This window comes from Hesperophylax consimilis, chromosome 29 (genome assembly GCF_061612785.1).
Source record: "Hesperophylax consimilis isolate HC1 chromosome 29, BYU_Hcon_1.0, whole genome shotgun sequence".
In the NCBI taxonomy this organism is placed as follows: Eukaryota; Metazoa; Arthropoda; class Insecta; order Trichoptera; family Limnephilidae; genus Hesperophylax; species Hesperophylax consimilis.
Genome location: NC_142864.1, coordinates 13,716,122 through 13,736,095, shown reverse-complemented (window position 1 = coordinate 13,736,095; position 19,974 = coordinate 13,716,122). Strand labels below are relative to the sequence as shown.

Genomic DNA, 19,974 nt, shown 5'->3' with positions numbered 1-19,974 from the left:
TTGATAGCGGCTCGATTTAAAATATTACACGACGTAGTGCATCGCCTTAAGCGCTTGTTATATGATAGCGAAATTTCGCAAACTGTCAAAATGTCTTCATTTTTATGTCACTAGAGGGCGGTAGTTGTACATTAATGAACTTGTTAAAATATAACATCACATGTGCGTTTGTCGCAAAGCAATGAACGTATAATATGAATGTGAAATATTAAGTAAAACAAACAACTTAGTAAAAAAGTATGACTTATTTGCAGAACCTACTATTTTGGTAAAGCATTTAATTTGACATTTTTTATAAATGTTTCATCATTCACTTGCTGTTGTCATTAGTGTTGAGGAACATTTCCGATACATATAGTTTGTTTTACACGGTGTTCGGAAACTCGTGGTATAAACGGTAAAACCCTTTATAGGTCATAAGCTAAAAACGGATAGTTTTGAAACCTGCAACATTAAGGTTTATATTTCTTTATGTTTACAAGTTATAAGCCCTTGGGTTGTAATCATTCTGAGGTAACGCACAGAGGTCTTGAATCGAACCAACCGCCCAAAGTTCTCACATGTTGAGTAAATTTACGAAAATCGCGTCCTGGTCAGTTTCTCTATAAAATTATCAAAGCAGTTATTCATTTATTGTCAATTTTGGGTTATGACTTTTTTTATTTGAGCTTTCGTTTTCGAGAAAATCGAAGGTGGATTTATTTGGTAAATTTCTTAATTTTATATTTGATAGAATATCTATACATATTAATAACATCATTAATAAATTGACCTCGAGAAATAAAAGAAATTTTATTTTTTTATTTATATATTTGTTAAATTATTCTGTGTCATTTAGTACAACTAAACAATAATCTTTTTTCATTTATTCGTTACTTGAAGCATACCTTGTTTGGAGTATTTTTTCCGGCTGCCATGGATAAATCATAATATTGATCTACAAAGAGAAAAATAATATTGGTAATTTTTGGTTCAATTACCAAACGTGCCCTATGAAAAAACGTTCACTCTCCCACTTAGTCAGAGCGCGTAAAGACAATGAATTCTCTCACACACACTTGCATAAAGATGCCGCCAGTAAACAACATGACGTTAGTGCTAACCGTTAGGAAAAGGAACGCATGTTAAATGTTGAATTTTACAACTTTTAAAAAATATGACACTTGAAAAAATACAATACGTCAAATTTACATGAAAAAAGAGAATTTGTGAGTATTTACTGTTTTTGTAGCTTCATAAGATTATTGCAATTCTTTAAGTGAGTCGGTATTCTACTTTTAGACCCATTAATGAAACATCTTGATGGCATTTTCGAAATATATACGCCGTAAAACAGGGAGCCTATAGCTTCACCGCCATCACCGGGGGCTTCCATCCCGGAATAAGTAAAAAACTGTGAAATGCGTTGAAAATTTGGTGCAAGATGAAGTATTTATTTAATTGTTAATATCCACAGATAGCATAACGATAATTAGAGGCCGTACTTCTACAGATGTGTGTATTATATACATATTTTAAATTAAAAATATAGTGTAAAGCCGTTATTAACGCGATAATCATACATCCAAGTTTTAAAAGTGGGTTGTATGGTGTATCAATGTTTTTATTTTTTATGGTCGAATGCCTACAACAACTACAAAAAAAAATAGGCAGACTGAAAAATAATAGTCCATTAATTGGTAACAAAGAATATGAAGTCTGAGAATGACATACGAAAGGTAGTATTAAGCCGTTTTAGAGAGCCGTTTTCCAGCAAATCACCATTCTGCCCTATAACCCACTCTTAAGATAGTTGCGTTGATCTAAATAATCTAGGTAAGAGAAGTTTTGCAGATTTCATAACTATACAGCCCAATTTCTAGAGAGTTCATGCTTCTTCAGAAAATCATGCAACGTTTTTTTCTTTGCATTTGTTAAGATTATATATATATATACAGGGTGTCCGGAAACTCGTAGTACAAGCGGGAAACTGGTGAATCTACATCACATTTGGAATCGATTTTGTAGTATATATTTTTTTTATTTGAGCTTTCGTTATCGAGTAAATCGAGTTTAAAGTTGATTTTTTTTTTTTTTAATCAAATTCTTATAAATTATTACTGAAGATCAAAGTACCCAACTAATTAAAACTATTTGAAAGTAAAACAAATGAAGAAACTCAGATTTGAAGCATTATTTTGAAATCACCCTTCATTTAACCCGGTGTAATCATAAAATATTTCTGCTCTGCAGGGTTAAAACATCTGTGATTCAACCCTAAACACCAGAAAAAACTTTAACCCTAAAATAGCCGAAAAATATTTTTTTTTTGTTTTTTTTTTTTTGAAAATGCTCAAATCAAAAAACTTTATGTTTTTTTGGGTTCCCCATGTGGTGTAGATTCTCCAGTTTCCCGCTTGTACTACGAGTTTCCGGACACCGTGTATATATATTTTTTTTAATACAGAAATTACACATAATCTATACCTACCTATCTGTTTATATTTGATTTTTATAAAAATCTATAGTTTTATTCCGAGATTGATGAAATTTTGCACACTTGACCTTCAAGTCAAGAGGAAGGTCTCTGTCTACATCTGATTTCTAAAAACTCTGCCCAAAGCCCGGGTAACGCCGGGGACTTCAGCTAGTACTACATAATGAAGTGTTTTGTAGGTGTGTTTGTTTTTTATACAAATCTACAATTTCATTCCGAAATTGATGAAATTTAGCACACTTGACCTTCACAAATAGGGGAAGGTCACTGTCTATACAAGATTTCTAAAAACTACCCCATCCCCTTCTCCCACTCCTTTTAGCAGATGATACAACTTGATAAAATGTTGCACACAAAAATATATTTTCAGGCGCTTGCATTGCTAACACTGGCTAAAATTTATGAGGTACATCAACTCAATGTACTACGGAATTGTATATCTTAAAAAGGTCTACAGTAAAGTCCGGCATAGCATCTGTCTATCTCCTAAGGTAAAACCCCAGCAACACCGGGTACACGTCAGCTATAAGTATGAGTGGAAAAAATATCCATGCCTAACTTTTAACAAATGAAAATAAAAGTACTTTTTTTGTAATAAATGAATCAAAAAGTTTCAACGCTATTATAGTTAAACTCATAATAAACTTTCTCTCCAACTTTCCAATTTGTCAACGGATTTAAATTTCACTCTTTTATCCGCGATCAATGGGTTTTTTTCGCAAAGTTTTAAATTAATTTTTCAAACATGCCCACAAAAGTAACGTTTGATTTGACCCTTGCGTGGAAAGTTTTTATTGAAACTTATCCCATTCATTCGAATTCGAATATAATTTCTCTGATCAGTGGCGTAACTATATTTTGATTCGTACATATTTTGACTCCTTCACCTTTTTTTAATTCCACCTAATCTCTGTAATAATTTATTTAAAGTAAGAATATCACCCACGGAACATAATGCAGTGTAAAATGTTTATGTAATATCTCTGTAAATGCTTCAATTCAATGTAAACCTACACATGTTAACACTATAACGCTGTAACACGGAATCCAAGGTAACGACCAACATGAAGTTAGATTCGAATTTAAAATTTTAAAAGGAAAATAATTTCCCTCAGGGCCTATGTCATGTTTGTGTAGAGGGTTTTTTTAAGGAAAGAAATGAGACGAAGAGATGTGAAGGAAAAAGGTTTGAGGGGTGGGTAGGAATCTGGGGTCAGTGTGTCCAGAAGTGACGGGCGTTTGAATTCATCTCTACCACTGCGGTGTAAGGCGATGAGTCCAGAGTCCTGCTGAAGAGGTAAAACTATCCCACTCAACCAGTCTCTCCAAATCCGTCCCGGCACACAGTAGGTGGGCAGAGGCATTCGCCGCCAATACCTAGACAATCATCACCTTATAAACTCGGGCATTCCTGCTGTCACCGAGTTAGTTAAAAACTTGGGGTGACCTATGGCAGAGGTGTTGGTAATCAAAACTACTTTTGACAATATCCAAACTGCTCGTGATACTAGAACCAAAGGACATAATCTCTTACAAATCCCTTTCGCTAAAACAACTTTTGGCCAGAGAAATTTTAGATATTTTGCAACAAGGCTATACAATGCTCTCCCACTAGCCATTAGACTGAACGAATTTTGTTTGAAATATAAAACAGACATCAAGTCTTGGATCATCAGCCAAGACAGATCCAAGATCAAAAATTTTATAAAAATCCCCTCATAAGTATTTTTTATATATTTTTTTATTTATTTATTTCTATACATACATTACAGTGTCTACCAAATATTTACATTGTACTCCCAACTAGTATGTACTCCAACTAGATGCTGACTAACCAATTTATCATTTATTATTATTATTCATTATTTTTTATCATTTTCACAATGTCATTTAATGTAATGAAATATTATATGTATCAAATAATATGTAAACATTAATTTATGTATTAAATACGTCTGTCTCGACACAGGTTTATCCTAGTGAGACAGACATCGAAAAAAAAACCTGTAAAAAAACTTTATATTGATAATAAAAAATAAAAAAACTTTTGCCCGGGGCGGCAGTTTCCATATTAAAAATGAGGTACGGTTGTAAATAATGATATGTGTATTGTAATGGTGTTGTGTATAATGTGTATATGTTTTATTATTTTAAGTCATAATATTTTGGTTCTTTAATCCATCTTTTTGTTTTATCTCTGTAATGTTTTTTTTCCTCGTTTTATATATCTAATAGAATGTTGCTGTATGCTTTTTTGCCTGGTATTTTTTGTATCTTAGTCCGAAGCTTGTGTACCGTCGGAGTTTTAATGTTTTTTTTTTGTGCGCGTGTAATCAGTGAATGAGTGTTTTTGTGTATAATTGGCGTATGTCTAGTACGTCACATATATTGTCTGTGTAATTCATGGTCTGTGGCAGTCATTCTATGTTTAATAATGACTTACATTTGACTCAAACTGCTTATTTTATAGCCCAGGAAGATGATGCAAGTTGTAGCAGCTGTAAAGTTTGTATGTGCAACATTTTTTTAATGTTGCGTACTCTGAAAATTTGTATCGTTTAAAAACTGAAACTATTGTCTGATAAAAGGTGGTTAAATGTTCTTTCAATTGACATCAATATTGTTATGACTCGGGGAAACTTACGCTTTAAACTTAGTTTCGAAGATGTGCGATTTTTGTGACTCCCAGTGTATATTGTCCATAGTTAGTAATAGTCTTGAAAAAAAAATTCTAAATTGACTCGGGGAAACTTACGCTTGAAACTTATTTTCGAAGATGTGCAATTTTTGTAGCTCCCAGTGTATATTGTCCATAGTTAGTAATAGTCTTGAAAAAAAATTCTACGGCGCCCATGAAACGATATTTTATTATTTTTTTAATTTCAATTTTAATTTTTTATAATATTGATTACATTTTATGATTTTCACTGTTCAACTAAAAAGGATTCCCGTTTCAGGACAGTCAAATTTACAGGTTTCAAGTTATCCTAGACGAATACAGGATTTAAGACTAGCTAAAATAAATATGTTTAAACGAAGATACATAAAAAAGAAACATGAAAAAGATACATAAAGATACATAGAGGCGTTCATTTTACATTTTTAGTATCATTTCGGAATCAGTCCTGCCTAGATCCAACAACCATTTTGTCACTCTTGGACCGAAGGATGACAATTCACACAGTTTCAGCTGAGAGGGGATTTTATTATATATTTTAGGACCGAGATATGAGAATATTTTTTGATAAGCCGCTCTGTTGCTTGTTGGAACGGAAAGGTCATTCATTCCCTTACTTCTGGTTTGATGTTTGTGTTCGGCTGTTTTCATTTTGTTTTTATTTTTATGAACATGGATTACATTTTTTTTTATATAGCACTGTCGGACATCTAGTACATTAAATTCATTGAAGAGAGCGTCGCTCGAATATCTGAAAGGTTTCTTCATAATAACACGTAAAATAGATTTCGGTGCCTTCAATAACGGGTTTAATGTTGTTCTTCCCGCACCTCCTCACCCAATGTAACCGTAGGTTATGATTGAGTTACACAGCCCTAATTAATTTATTATTATTTAAAAATGCCCGGCCTGGGTTTGGCTCCATATATTTACGCCACTGTCTTCGGTAGGCACCGGGTGTGCGAAAAATCGTTATTACTTGTTCAGCCGCCTCGTTTCGCGCGTTGACCCCGGATCACCCGGTATCTACTGACTTTTGACCTCGTTCCTGAACAAAAGTTCAACGGAAAGCACGAGACATTATTATATATTTTATTTTAAAACGGTTCGAAAAGACACCGTGTAAAAAGGTTACAACCTTTATTTGTTTGAATGTTTTACTTCTATGTTGTTTATTGCTACTTTTTAAATTTTTACAGTTTTTATTTACTTAGCTTTTTAGTGAAGTTTAGTTCATTCATTAGTGTTAGAAGTATGATCGATATCGACTTATTTTTTGTATATTTACATTTTTTTCATTTACTTCACTTGAAGTAAGGTAAAATTGAGCTTACTTCTTGCACACGAAAACGCCCATAGCAGTTTTTCCCTTCTCGAACTATAAGGTTTAATCAACGATTTTCAGCTCGCAATGTCATTTCTATCGTCTGATTCTGAGAAATTTTGACACAACGTTGCATTCTAATACTTGTGTGTTTTTATACAGGGTGTATCGGCACGTACCCGACAAACTTTAACCAGCTATTCCTTAGCACATTTGGAGTAAAAAATCTTATGGGCGCTTTGCTCTCCGGTAACATTTTTTTCCATTAAAAACAAAAAAATAAATAAAAAATCCACACTCCGTCACTGTCATTTGCATTTTTTCTCGTGTTCAACAGCTGTTTTCAGAAAATGTGCTAAGGAAAAGCTGGTTAAAGTTTGTCGGGTACGTGCCGATACACCCTGTATAGATTTCACCCGTGATAGGTAAAAACCATGTTTAAAAACAAAAACAGCGCCATCTGTTGGACGAAAATGCTGACCAGCTGAAACAACTGACCTCCAACTCTCCCAACGCTCTAACTAATACTACCGAATCCGGTCTACTCGCACCGCTTATCGCGTTCTAATAGTATAATAAGTTTCGACTAGATATTAATTAGTAGGTACGCAGTAGCGCCTGTAACTGTAGCTCTACGTTACAGTCTGAACTTGTGTAATTGTAAACCATATACAATTTCCTAACTACTCGTAAAGAATTTACAGATATGTACATCATACGTGGTATTTGTTGCGTTAGCAGACTACAAATTGTGTATTTTTTTAACCTTTAATTGAAGGAATGTTTCTTATGTCTATAATAAGAATGTATTTTCTTTATTATCATATTTCTTTAATGATAAGTTATGCTAAGTTGAATTTATTTGCTCCAATCCTCACGAGAAAATGAGAGTATTATGTAAAAAACAAAATTCAAAGGCTTTTTCGCTCTCTGTAAAAAAGTTAAGTAATATAAATTGACTTAGTCCCTCGGGAAAAGATGGGGAAATATATTTATTTGAACTGGCATTTATTCTCGTAAGTGAATCATTCCAACCCAATAGATAAAGTTAAGGAGTGAAATAAATTCCGCACATCGAACAGTGAAAAACTTGACGTGTTACCATGGCGTTTGTTTGGTTAAAACGAACTTAAATCAGGCTCAAGGCCGGCTTTACCACGCCAACATTAGATAAGAAGAAGGAGTGAAATAAATTCCGCACATCGAACAGTGAAAAACTTGACGTGTTACCATGGCGTTTGTTTGGTTAAAACGAACTTAAATCAGGCTCAAGGCCGGCTTTACCACACCAACATTGAACGGGCGTGTAATAATCTAATTAGTAAGACGGTTAGTGTTCGATCAGGGTGTAATCGCCTCGCGGTTGGTCGATATTGCGAGGAGGGTTAAGGAAGATATTGTAGAACAGGAATGATTTGTTGATTCGGTTCTAGAAAATATCCAGATTACATGAAGGAGGAAATATGAATACGTATTCCCGTTTCACATGTCAGATATTTTATATTAGAACATTTAAAAGGGAAAAAAACTAGTTTTCCTGCTTCTGACGTCATTTTTGAACGAGTCAAAATTACCACAGACTAAAAATATAAGAAATGGCAAATTTAAGTTCCTTATGTTTTATGTGAAACCACACAAGAGTCCCAACTGTTCCCAACCGTCTGTAGCCAGTGATACTATGGTAATTTGGGTACGTTGTGAGGCTGAAGGTAGTAGGGAGGGGAAATACCTGGAACTTCAGATCTGGTCAACAAACATGGTCAAAGCCATTTCAAACAACGTTTCAATTCTGAATGGTGGTGTTCCACCAGTGCGATACTGAGAGAATCTTACACTCAAATAGTTTTTAACCTCATTTTTAAACGCTATGTTATCACTTCATTACGCGTGCCTTCTTGATTCAAATTCAGCATTACGAAATAAAATCGATATAAACATATTTTCGTTATATCAGTGTTCGTTATTTCCGATTTGCATACAAAAAAATCAAACGCTCACCTCGTTAAACCGAATTTTTGTAGTACAAAATGTGTTCTTTAATCCAATTTATTTAGTAACCATCTTTTTTTATTTTTTGTCTTTAATTAAGATTCCCAGTAAATATATTTTTAAACCGTTATTATGCAACTTTCAAGTGGGAGTCGAACTTTCCGCCCCCGCCAGCGATGAGCCAAGCACCGTACGTAACCGATACGCTGATTGTTTTATTATGGCTAGACTTGGATGGGCTATTACTCGAATCACTTTGATATTATTCTTACATAAGTGTTATTATTTAATTATTGAAAATAATATTAACAACTCGGATAAAAAGTACTATGGACGTTTTACACGATGTTTTTTTTCATACCGATTTCAATATGGAACTTGGTATACGAGTATAGCATAAACGTTCAAAGTATTAGACGAGCCAATAAGGGGAAAGCGAACACAACAAGTTGCTAAGTGTGTGGGAGGCGGCGCACAGTGGGCTGAAAATCGCCTTTCATAGACATAGAGACTTGAATTTTCAATGGTATTTTTTTTGGCTAGAAATGGATTCTGCTGATCATTACTGTGCTATAAAATTTCGTACGAAGCAGTTGCGTGTACAAATGAAGGAGTTATCATTGTTAAGCATTAAAATGAATCATCAACATTAAAAAGTGTTTTTTTCAACTTGAGGATTTAAAAAAAAATACAAATAAATAGTAGTATATCTGTGTGTAAGGATAGAATGGCCAACCTTATGATTCCAGAGATAGCCTCATTTTTAATGTCAGTGCCATAAAAATTTTTCTTAAAAAAATGATAACTCCTTCATTTGTACACGCAATTGCTTCGTACGAAATTTTATAGCATAGTAATGAACAGCAAAATCCATTTCTAGCCAAAAAAAATACCACTGAAAATTCAAGTCTCTACGTCTATGAAAGGCGATTTTCAGCCCACTGTGCGGCGTGACTATCCCACTTTATGTGATTTTTCATTAAATGAATCTGACAGTATTCAAGCTCGCATTGTAATATCACCATTCGGTCCTCGAAAAAAAATTTGTTTACGTATTGCTAGGCCTTTTTAAAATTGCGCGCAAATTGCAGACTGCGTAAAAACTGGGTAAACAAAAGTTCGGTCTTGTTTCCAAAATGTAATATTATGTTACACTATTTGGTTAGACGCTTTTACAAACGTGCCTACATTTACAGGCGATTCGTTTAAAAACGAACATTCAAATCCTACGCAGAAAAATAGAGCAACGGACAGCACTGTAAATCTTTACCTTACTTTAGCGAACTTTAGTTTTCTGTGCAGGGTGTGGTTATTTCAATGTGCGCTCTTCTGTGGTAAATGTACGACTGATGTCATGGTTTATTCAAAGCATTCTCGAACCCTCTTGGTGCCAAAAATATGGTCACTTGGTTAGCCTACAGGTCTTCGAAATGATACCCAGATTTTATGTTAGGGCAAGTCTATCAATTTAAATGTCTATGGATAAAGGGAAGAAGATGAGATGAAATAGAAAACCGTGTTGATAGTTGGTTATTTGGCCTTGCCGGACTTTGAACCTGCTCATACATTACTCATTACTATTTATGATTTATTTTATATTTCGCTGGTTTTTGCCTAGTTTTGCGAGGCCGAATTTCGCAAGTTGCAAAATCCGCTGTAACCTTCAAACGTTAGCCTAATTTCTTGGCCCTGTTTAAAATAATGTAATCTCAGCTTTTAGTACGATAACAGTCCGGATGTGGGCTGGTGTCTCATAATTAGGTGATATAGCAACATCCTTGAAAACAGCGTAGAACTTCCACCTGTTAAATAAAGTCATTTTGTAAATTACAAAATTTTAACGAAACATTTCCAGACTTACCACAGGGATCCACTATAATTTTGATTTATTTCAGGCATAATTTCTAAGTTCTTCACCTTTCTCCGCATTCTGAATTTCTACCGAAATATTATAACATACATACTTCCCAAGAACACATTACTTTTTTAGGCTAAAAAATGTGTTATTTTTTATATAATCTGTGTTCAGATTCCGAGTAGAAAGTAATTACAAGGTATTTTCCCTCTGTAGAAAAAAACCACAGTGATGCTACTTTTAACTCATATTTCCAGAGATATTTTGCTCTATTTTAAACTAGCTGAGGTGTACCCGGCGTTGATAGGGGTTATCCTTAGGAGATAGACATATATCGTCGCGGACTTTAATGTAGGCCCTTTTTAGATATACAATTCCGTAGTACATTATTTTGATGTATCTCATAACTCATAAGGTTTAGCCAGCGTTAGCAATGTAAGTGCCCGAACGCATTTTTTTACGACTTGATTACAAAACATCGACTTTTCGCTACTTACTATAAATATTATATGCATGTATTATATATATAAACCTTCCGGAAGAAATTTTCTGAATTTTAGTGAAATCCTTATCAAAATCCATTGCGTAATTTAGAATAACTAAGCGCACAAACAGACAGACGCGGAAAGCGACTTTATTTTACAGTATTTAGAGTTAAGTCTTGTTTTATTAAATATTTTAATAACAGTCGCTTACGCCAATCAATTAAATATTTTTAAAATAATATCTGTCATCCGTATTTATATCTCCCTTTCAAACCATCTTCAGTAAACTTTTTATTCTTTTAAATGCGTATAACGAAGCCTTAAGGCAAAGCACTTCCCGATTGACCTTAGAATCGAATGAAATCCTTACTCTTTGTATCGCCCTTGTGAAAAATCAACATTCAGTAAGGAAACTTTGCTTATTATGACATTAGTTGTTTTTGGTGAACAGATCGGAATAGCCATAAACTTTCTCACTTTCCTCTTCCCAATCTTCTTCCTCTCCCAACCCCTGTCAGTCTCACAAAATTCATTCAATGATGGACATGCCGTAGTCCCACTAGCAGCGGGCAGTTGGTACTCTTCTGCCGTGTTTTTTACAAGGTGGGGCAAAAGTAATGTCATAATGTTAATGTGCCATAATTTTTGCAAATGGCGTCAAATATCATTGTGATTTGACATTTATGCTATGGACCAGGGGTCTCCAAACTACGGCCCGCGGGCCGTATCCGGCCCGCCAGTGTCTTCCATCCGGCCCGCGACATCTTATGACCAGTGTCATCAAGGACCCGCGACAGCTAATGGCTAAGACCTTGCTCAGAAGGGGCGAAAACTCCGCGAATTTTTTCGTGCGAATAAATAAATATGCTCGTTGGCGAGGTACTTGGCACCAATACATTGCGTCCACAAGTATCGCGCGAATATATCGAGAGGATTTTTGTGAAAAATCTTTATTTGATTCGCAATGATATCAAGGTCTGAGAAACGAGTATCAAAAATTATCTTCAAAGCTACGTTATCTAAAGCTATATTTTCATCCCTGAAAATTCTATTGTCTACCCCCCCCCCCTCCCTAGGACAGGAAAATATGGGTGTCTAGAAATTAAAACGATTTTGTCCCTCTGAACTCACTGGAGTAGTCAATGTGGCCCTCCGGCTGAAAAGTTTGGAGACCCCTGCATAGACAGATAGATAATTAGTTGACTTAAGCAATGGAGCGATACACACCCGAAGAACGTGGAATTATTGTTACTGCTTATTTGACCAATTTCCGGTCAGTTGTTTTAACGCAGGTGGGGCAAAAGTAATGTCATCATGTGAATTGACTGCCATTTTGTTAGAAATGAAAAAAAGGGCTCTGTTCTCACGGAAAGTTTATTTGAAGGTTTGCACGAGAAGCTCAGTCAAACGCTTAATTGTTCGCGCACATGGTGCAGCACGACAGGAAAATCGACGACAAAATTCACGCTCAGTTAAAACAATACAACGGAAATTTGCCAAATAAACATTAACAATAATTCCACGTTCTTCAGATGTGTATCGCTCCATTGCTTGTTGTCACCCAATTCTCTATCTGTCTACAACATAAATGTCAAATCACAATGACATTTGACGCCCTTTGCAATTTTTTTTATGTCTAACTTTTTCCCCACGTTTTACAATATACTGAATTTGACTGTAATCAATATATAAATACGGGAGATTCGGCAGTTCTAGGTGTATTATTCTATTATTATATGACAGGGTATTGATTCATTCCATTGACTAGATACGCCGGTAGAAGTGAGCTGTGGGCGTGTCTGTATGCTTAAAATTTTCCTTACTTCGGGTAAAATTAATCATTTTCAAATATTGAAATACTTTCTCGAACAAATAACCAATTGTGTTTGCTTGTCTAGGCCTACGAGTCAAAATGTCTTAATTACTTGACGACTATACCAAAACTGAACGCTGAAAACCACGCTAACTGATTATTATGCTGAAACATCGGCCCTCAGAGGTAACGCACATCTGCCGCGATGATGATCACTGTACCGCTCTCCGAAACGTTGGCTAAAGGAGGAAGCCCAACATGTTAACACTTTTGTCCGTGAAAATTAAAAATACTAATTTCGGTTAAGTCTCTGTAACTCCGGTTCAATGAACTCTACAACTTTTGGTTTGAATTTAAGTATCATTACTATCGGATAAAGAACTTACTAGCATATTCAAAACATCGTCGTAGAAATTTATGGAAATCTTACCCAAAACATGAAGTCGAATCATAGAAGTCTCTGAAAACTTCCAAAACCTAGTCCCCCTCAACACAGGATCTCCTAGTGAGGAGGACTACGAATATAATCAAAATCTATTATACATATATATAAATATACATATTCTTGTAAAAATGTAAAAAAAAAAATATATATATATATTTAGCCATTAAAAAAAATATTTTTTTTTTGTTTATTACAGACTGTGTGTCCATTTACAATACACATGTAACATTAACTACATATAGATAATACGAAACAATGAAAGAAAAAAGAATAGAAATAACAAGTTATAAATAGTGGTTTTTGGCATTGACATGCTTCTTGAATTCTTCAAGGCTACTATTAATAATATCGATAGTCTTGGAGGCGTTGTTTAACAGCGCCATATCTCGTGTCATGCTATGCCGAGCCAGTACGTCCGTTCTGCCACGTGGGATACATAGCAGATCATGGTGCCGTCCCTGGCTGTAGTTGTTCGGTACGAACAACTTATAGCATTCCAGAAGATATGGGCTATCTATTAAATTATCAAGAATTTTGTACGCCGTTACTGCAAGGGCCCCACTCCTCGAGTGGAGACTTTGGTAGCGCGTTTCGGCAAGCAAATCTTCGTGATCGCGGGTACTTTCCGTGCATTCTCAAATACATGTATCTCAAAAACTTTTTTTGAATCTGTTCTAATTTTTCAATGTATTTTTGTTGGTATGGGGCCCATACAGCAGAGGCGTATTCAATTATAATTCGTGTTTATATTATAACGTCTAGTTCTATTTTCGTTCAGTGGAGAAATTTTAATAACTTCTAGGTGTTTTCTGTTCGTTGATTAAATCCACACATTGTTATTATCGAAGTAATTGATGTTTTTACTAAAGCCCGTCCTAGGCAGGTACTATTATTATTTCAAACTTTCCAATCTAACTTTAAAGTGAGTACCTATGTCATCATTATTCTCAAGAGAAAAAACGTATTTGTACTATTGATTTCATTAGACTGTGTTACTTTGATATTGATTGACACGTAGATAACATGTTTGGCAAACAGAGATGTTCCACAAGTTTGTTGTTTTCGTATCGATTTTCTACACTTGGTAAATTTTGGCACGAATTGAACGAGCCATCTTTTGTTGTAATTAATTAATTTAATTTAGTTGAAAACCCGATTACTCTGTGTACATGACTTTTTCGTATTTTTGCAATGTTTCTTTCAGTGAATGTCCAGAAAAGTTGGACATCGTTAATACGCACAAAATTATTTTAAAAACATTTCATATCAGTTTAATAATAATTCAGCCTGTACGGATACAAATGAGTATTGCTAATTTATTGAGAATCTCTTTAAATTATTCGAAATCCAGTTAAAAACGGGATTGCAGGCCCTTAATGAATTGATAGGTTTCCTGATAAACTTTTAGTAAAATACGAATGTATCACGATGTCGGAACACGTGTTCATAAAAATCCTAACATTTTCACATTATATTATCAAGGCAAATGTAGGTGCTTGAACACGTGTTCCGATTTGTGAGGAATTTACTAAAAGTTTATTGGGAAACGGCCTGCAATCCCGTTTTAACCGGGTTCCCAATAATTTTAAGAGATTCTTAATAAATCAGCAATACTCATTTTTCTTCGTATTGGATGAAAATTAATGCATTTTAATAGATATTTCGCTAAAATTAAAATGAATTGCTCATTTGTTGGCCATTACTATTGATGTTACCGTTTATGGTTTTTTTTCTACAGCCCCTTCCTTAACCCGCCTCGTAACGCTGCCCATCAGGTCACATAAAAAGACCAGTCAATAAAATCAATGCGGCCTGATAAATTACCTTGTTAAATGGTAGTAAAATCTACCTTCTAAGTATACTTTACTTTTGCTTTGGTAAAGTGGTTGATATAATGATATGGGAAAACTGACCACATTACACTACCGCAGTCAGTGTCACACAAAACAGTAGCCGCGAGACAATTCTCTACGTTAGCGTCTTGTGACTTCATTATTTATTTACGTAATATTATTGCTATCATGACAATTAAGGTAGGTGTGTTTCACAGAATTTCAATGATAACATTGTCATCAAATGGTCAATCAGCTTAATTTTGTGTTTTTTTGACATTTGATAGGTCCCCGTTAAATTCCGATTTTCCGTTTCAGTTTTTGAACAAATTGTGATCAGCAGAGAAAGCGCAACTGTCATGGTGTTGTACTTCTCATCTATTACAGCAGATTACAGTCGTATTTCATGACACCGTAGCTCACGTTTGGCAGTTCTTCAGCTTCATAAACATGTCCCCTTGTAATATATCAGAATTTATTTTAAAAGTGGCCCATTATTTCGTCCTTTCGGCATGACAGAATTCGCACTCGTATCAAAAACCCGCAGAACCGTTTTCGCCGTACTTCGTGAGCGAACGTACTTGTGACACTATCTGCTTTCATGATTTAATGACACCAGAGCTCATCGTTTGACAGTTTTTTTTCCATTTAAACAATATGTAGCCTTTATAATAAGTGATTGGCCCTTAGTTTTATCCTTTCGGCAAGCCTGAATGCGCACCCACGAACAAAAACCTGCATATAATTCCCCACGTTTCGCCCTACTTCCAAACCAAACCGGCTCGTAACACTATCGGCGGCGGAATGGAAGAACAGGGTATCAATTCTCCAATCCAGGTCGCTCGCAATCGCTGTCGAAAGTACATACATATTGGTCGACATTCTTATTCTTGAATCTCGTCGAACGTACATAATTCCATACGCCAAACGTCAAAATTCATTCCACTCGAACAACGAGTGGGTCGAACCCCTCGTTGGTCGAGTGGAATTACTTCGTCGAGAATCGAGGTAGAATACATTGTTGACTGACGTGGTGTGCGATTCTCGGATCTCGACCGCAAACGTTTGACTGGACTAATGTATTTGAAATATTGTATAAGGTGGCGAAAATGTCAATCCAGTTATAAAAACACAATTAATACACGATATACAATTACAAAAATCTATTCAGACATACATAAGATACATGTATTTTAATACATGTAAATAAGGATTCAAAAACACAACATATAAATAAAATTATGTAGAAGCTCTCTAAAGTGACAAATAGTAAACAAAAAGAAAGGCAAGATTAAAAAAGATACAGATAAAGACACAAGTAATAGATAATATAATTAGCGCCACGTATTTTTATTTTTTATTTTTTTATGTGACACCTCACAAGAGAGTCCCTGCCTGTGCAGTGTACAGACAGGGAAACTATGTCACCACCCGGTTGGGCGGCGTTGTGAGGCGGAATAAGGTAGGGGCTGTAGGAAGGGATTTGTTAATGCAGGCCTTGAAGAGGCTCGGATTATAGGAGGGAGGAAAAACAGATGCCGGTAGCTCGTTCCCCATACGAGCCGACTTACACAAAAACGAGTCGTAAAAACGGCCCGTTCTCATGAAGCCAACGTCAACCGTGAACGGGTGTTCAGTTCGTGTCCGTCGAGTTTCGCGCACGTGCACCGGTGCATCAGGAATCAATGCTGCTAGCTCCTTGGAGCAGGCTCCATTGAAATATCTGTAGAACAGACACAGCATGCCTACATTGCGTCTATGCATTAGAGAAGGCAATAGGTCTGTTAACAACGGATTGTCGATCAGACGGATCGCTCTCCTTTGCACAGATTCAAGCAGGTTTATTAAGTATTTTGGGGCACCAGCCCAAAGGTGGCTCCCAAATTCAATACTTGGGCGGACTTGATACTTGTACAGGGTCAGCAGCTGGTCACTGTTGAAGAATCTCCTAGCCCTGTACAAGACGCCCAACTTCTTGGAGGCCTGATTTACTCGGCTTCTATGGATCCCCGATACTTGTATTTTTTAACAACAGAATTTTTTTTCGGAATCAGTATTAATTATCTTATTATACAGTCGATATATTTGGGTCAGAGGGCTAAAATAGACGATGTTATTTTTTAATGTATTCAAGTGAAACGTGCTATGGCGTCTTAATCAATGGGTATTGGGAATATTTATTTCAATATTGCTAAGACATAACACAAATATTAGTGCCTTCTAATTTTAAGTTCATGTTTGCAAATTAATGGCGTCTTATGTCATGTCGACTTCGACATCTGCGAACTAAATGCAAGCAGAATACACGTTGACAAATCATGGGTCGCTACAATGGCCAAGAACGCGGAATAATTTTATTACATTATTTATTTTTGTTTACACACAAAGTCCTTATTAAATCAAGTGATGGCTTTTCAATTTTTGTCGCCCACTAAATTGTTTAAATACTTTTGGAGCTTCGTCTACTTTTCGACGCATTCTAAAATACATTAAACAACTAATATTAACCCTCTACGAACAGATTAAAAAAATATCTGAACAATTTTCATCTTTGGACTCGATTTACTCGAAAACGAAAGCTCAAATAAAAAAAGGTTTAACTACAAAATCGACTCCAAATGTAATGTAGATTCACCAGTTTCTATTCTATAAATAAATATAAAATTGATTTACTGAAATTAGTATGTTATATTTCGTTTCCAACTATTAGAACACGCTTTTCCCTAGTGTCTTAGTGTCCTAGTGACGAATTCTTTCCACTCAAAAAACCAGTGGTTCGACCTACTCGTTGTCCTAGTGGAATAATGACTGTTGAAGTTTGGCGTATCTAAGTGTGTACCTTCAATGAGACCCAAGAATAAGAATGCCGACTAATGTATATACTTGCGAGCGGCCTGGATCGATTGGAGAATCGATACCCTGGTGCCATCAAGTTGGGTATTGCGTTCAAGAATCCAGCAACTAAATCTCATTCGACTTTCACCGCTCTACTCTGCAGATTGCAGAATAGCGCGCCCGCTCGATTGCACCAAAAGAGGCAGTAGTTACTTTTGTGCCGCCGACCGCCGCCATTGTTTGCGTCTGGTCTGCCTGACCTGTTATTGTCATTGTTTTTACCACTACCCCGTCTGGTTCCACAGGATTGTTGTTTGTTTTGTAGACTTGCATTACCTCCCGTAATGAGAGCGCACCTGAGTTGATATCGTTGTGGTGTTCTCTGTTCCGCATTGTAAATATTATTCTTTTAAATTAACTTGTATCAAAATTTGCTTTGAATGTCCAATTAAATAATTGTCTTCAGTACTACCAGAATATTCCCAATTGGGAAGAATATTGTACATATTTGGCATTTAATGAATTTGCGGCGTGAATGGACTGTAATTGCGATATTTTGTGAATTTGTTTGATTTGACTTACCAATATCTCCAAGCTGTCGGCACCTTCCACTTTGCTCTGCGGTAATCACCGGTGGGGTAATTGTTAGTATTGGAAGAGAGGTCAGGAAAGGGAATGGTGATATTGGGTTTGCGAAATGGTCAATGCGTTAGAGATTGCTATTTTTATGCACTTCGTCACGGAGATCTTTTGCGATATAACACTTGCTGTTTTCAGAGCGGCGCGGTGGTGTAACAATTGAAGATAGGTTATGCGGAAAGCGGTAGATCGGTTGTACCTTGGGGTGCGGTAATTTAAACACAACTGACTGATGTAGGTAAAGGCGCGGGACGCGGGCGGGAAACAACCGAACCAAATACTATATGCAACAATTATAACTGGCCCGAGCAAATAGTACAAAACGGATCCATGGTAATTCAACACACCTTTAAAAAGTGTTATAAAGTCATTAAAACCTATGAAAAAAGGTAACCTGTAAACATTCCTAAGTAACCTATTTATATCACTTTTTAAAGGTGTGTTGAGTTATTCGGTTACCGAAAAAACGCCATCGCTTAATATTTAAAAATATATTTTTTTAAATTATCTCTAAAGTGGACGTTTTAAAGCTCCATAACTCATGATGAAAAATTCATGTGGAGCTGCAGATAGTTGGGTTTTCAGACGTAATAATCTGTGCACATTTTATGACTTCTGAGCTCTCCGTTCGAGTGGTTTTTATAGTATAGCTTACGGTATTTCTTCATCCTTTTTTCCTAACAAAATTTTAAATTAATTTTTTTTTTTAGTAGAAAATATGCACTTCATTGATTATTTTTCTTTATTCTTGTTACAGATGCTTCAAAACAGTCCAACCTTGTGCGCATGCGCTCCTCGGCCCTTGGGAAATCCGCGCCGTCACTGTCCAATCACATGGTGAGTAATCTAATATTTTTAAATGGCGTATGGTTTAGAGGACAATTTATTAAAGGTCTTAAAAGAAATCGTAATCTTCTCTTTCATAGATGGCGCTGATTTAATTATTTTAGGAAAAAAAAAACACTTTTTGCAACTTATGCTTTAAAATACAGGGTGCAGTTTTGAAGGGCCGGTACATGCCGTGTAGTGGGATCGAAACCTGGGAGGGGTCTCATTGTGTCGGAAGGGTCGTGCCGTTTTCAGTCGTTACCATGGTTTGGTACAGACAACACCGGGGCTTCGCACGCTTCTTGAAAGTGGCCGTTCGTTCGTCGACACCCAGCGGGCTTTCCGGCTGAAATTTGCGACTTCTTCCTGTGGGGCTACCTGAAGAAAAATCGGCTTCACACCTTTGAAGAACTCGAGGATTGAATTCGGGAGGATATCTGTCGAGATGTGCCAAAATGCGGCCGAAAAGTTCAGAAATCGCCTTCATCAATGTTTGTTTGTTTTTGAATCTTTATTTAGATGTACGCAATTTTTTTCATACATCTAGTAGGAAAATATATAAAATACAAAAAATAACAATTACATTTTAAGAGAAAAAGATAAATACACAAAATTACATTATATAAGATATCTGGTGACTAAAATAATATTGGTGAGTATGTTCAACAATCAAAAATTATTTTTTACATATAAAGCACATGTCCTACGAAAAGTGCTAAGGCTTGGGGCTTCCTTTATGACATTTGGTAGGTTATTATAAAGTTTTTGCCCTTTAT

General features: G+C 35.7%; 1 protein-coding gene across 4 annotated transcripts in view; it reads left to right on the top strand.

Annotated features, from left to right (window-relative positions):
* Nucleotides 1-19,974, top strand: part of dop (microtubule-associated serine/threonine (MAST) protein kinase dop) — a 234,599-nt gene that overhangs the window by 138,193 nt on the left and 76,432 nt on the right. For all 4 annotated transcript variants that reach the window (XM_089649173.1, XM_089649174.1, XM_089649172.1 and 1 more), the window contains exon 2: nt 19,128-19,207. In XM_089649173.1, the coding sequence (XP_089505299.1) occupies nt 19,128-19,207 (80 nt within the window). The remainder of the gene's footprint in view (nt 1-19,127; nt 19,208-19,974) is intronic.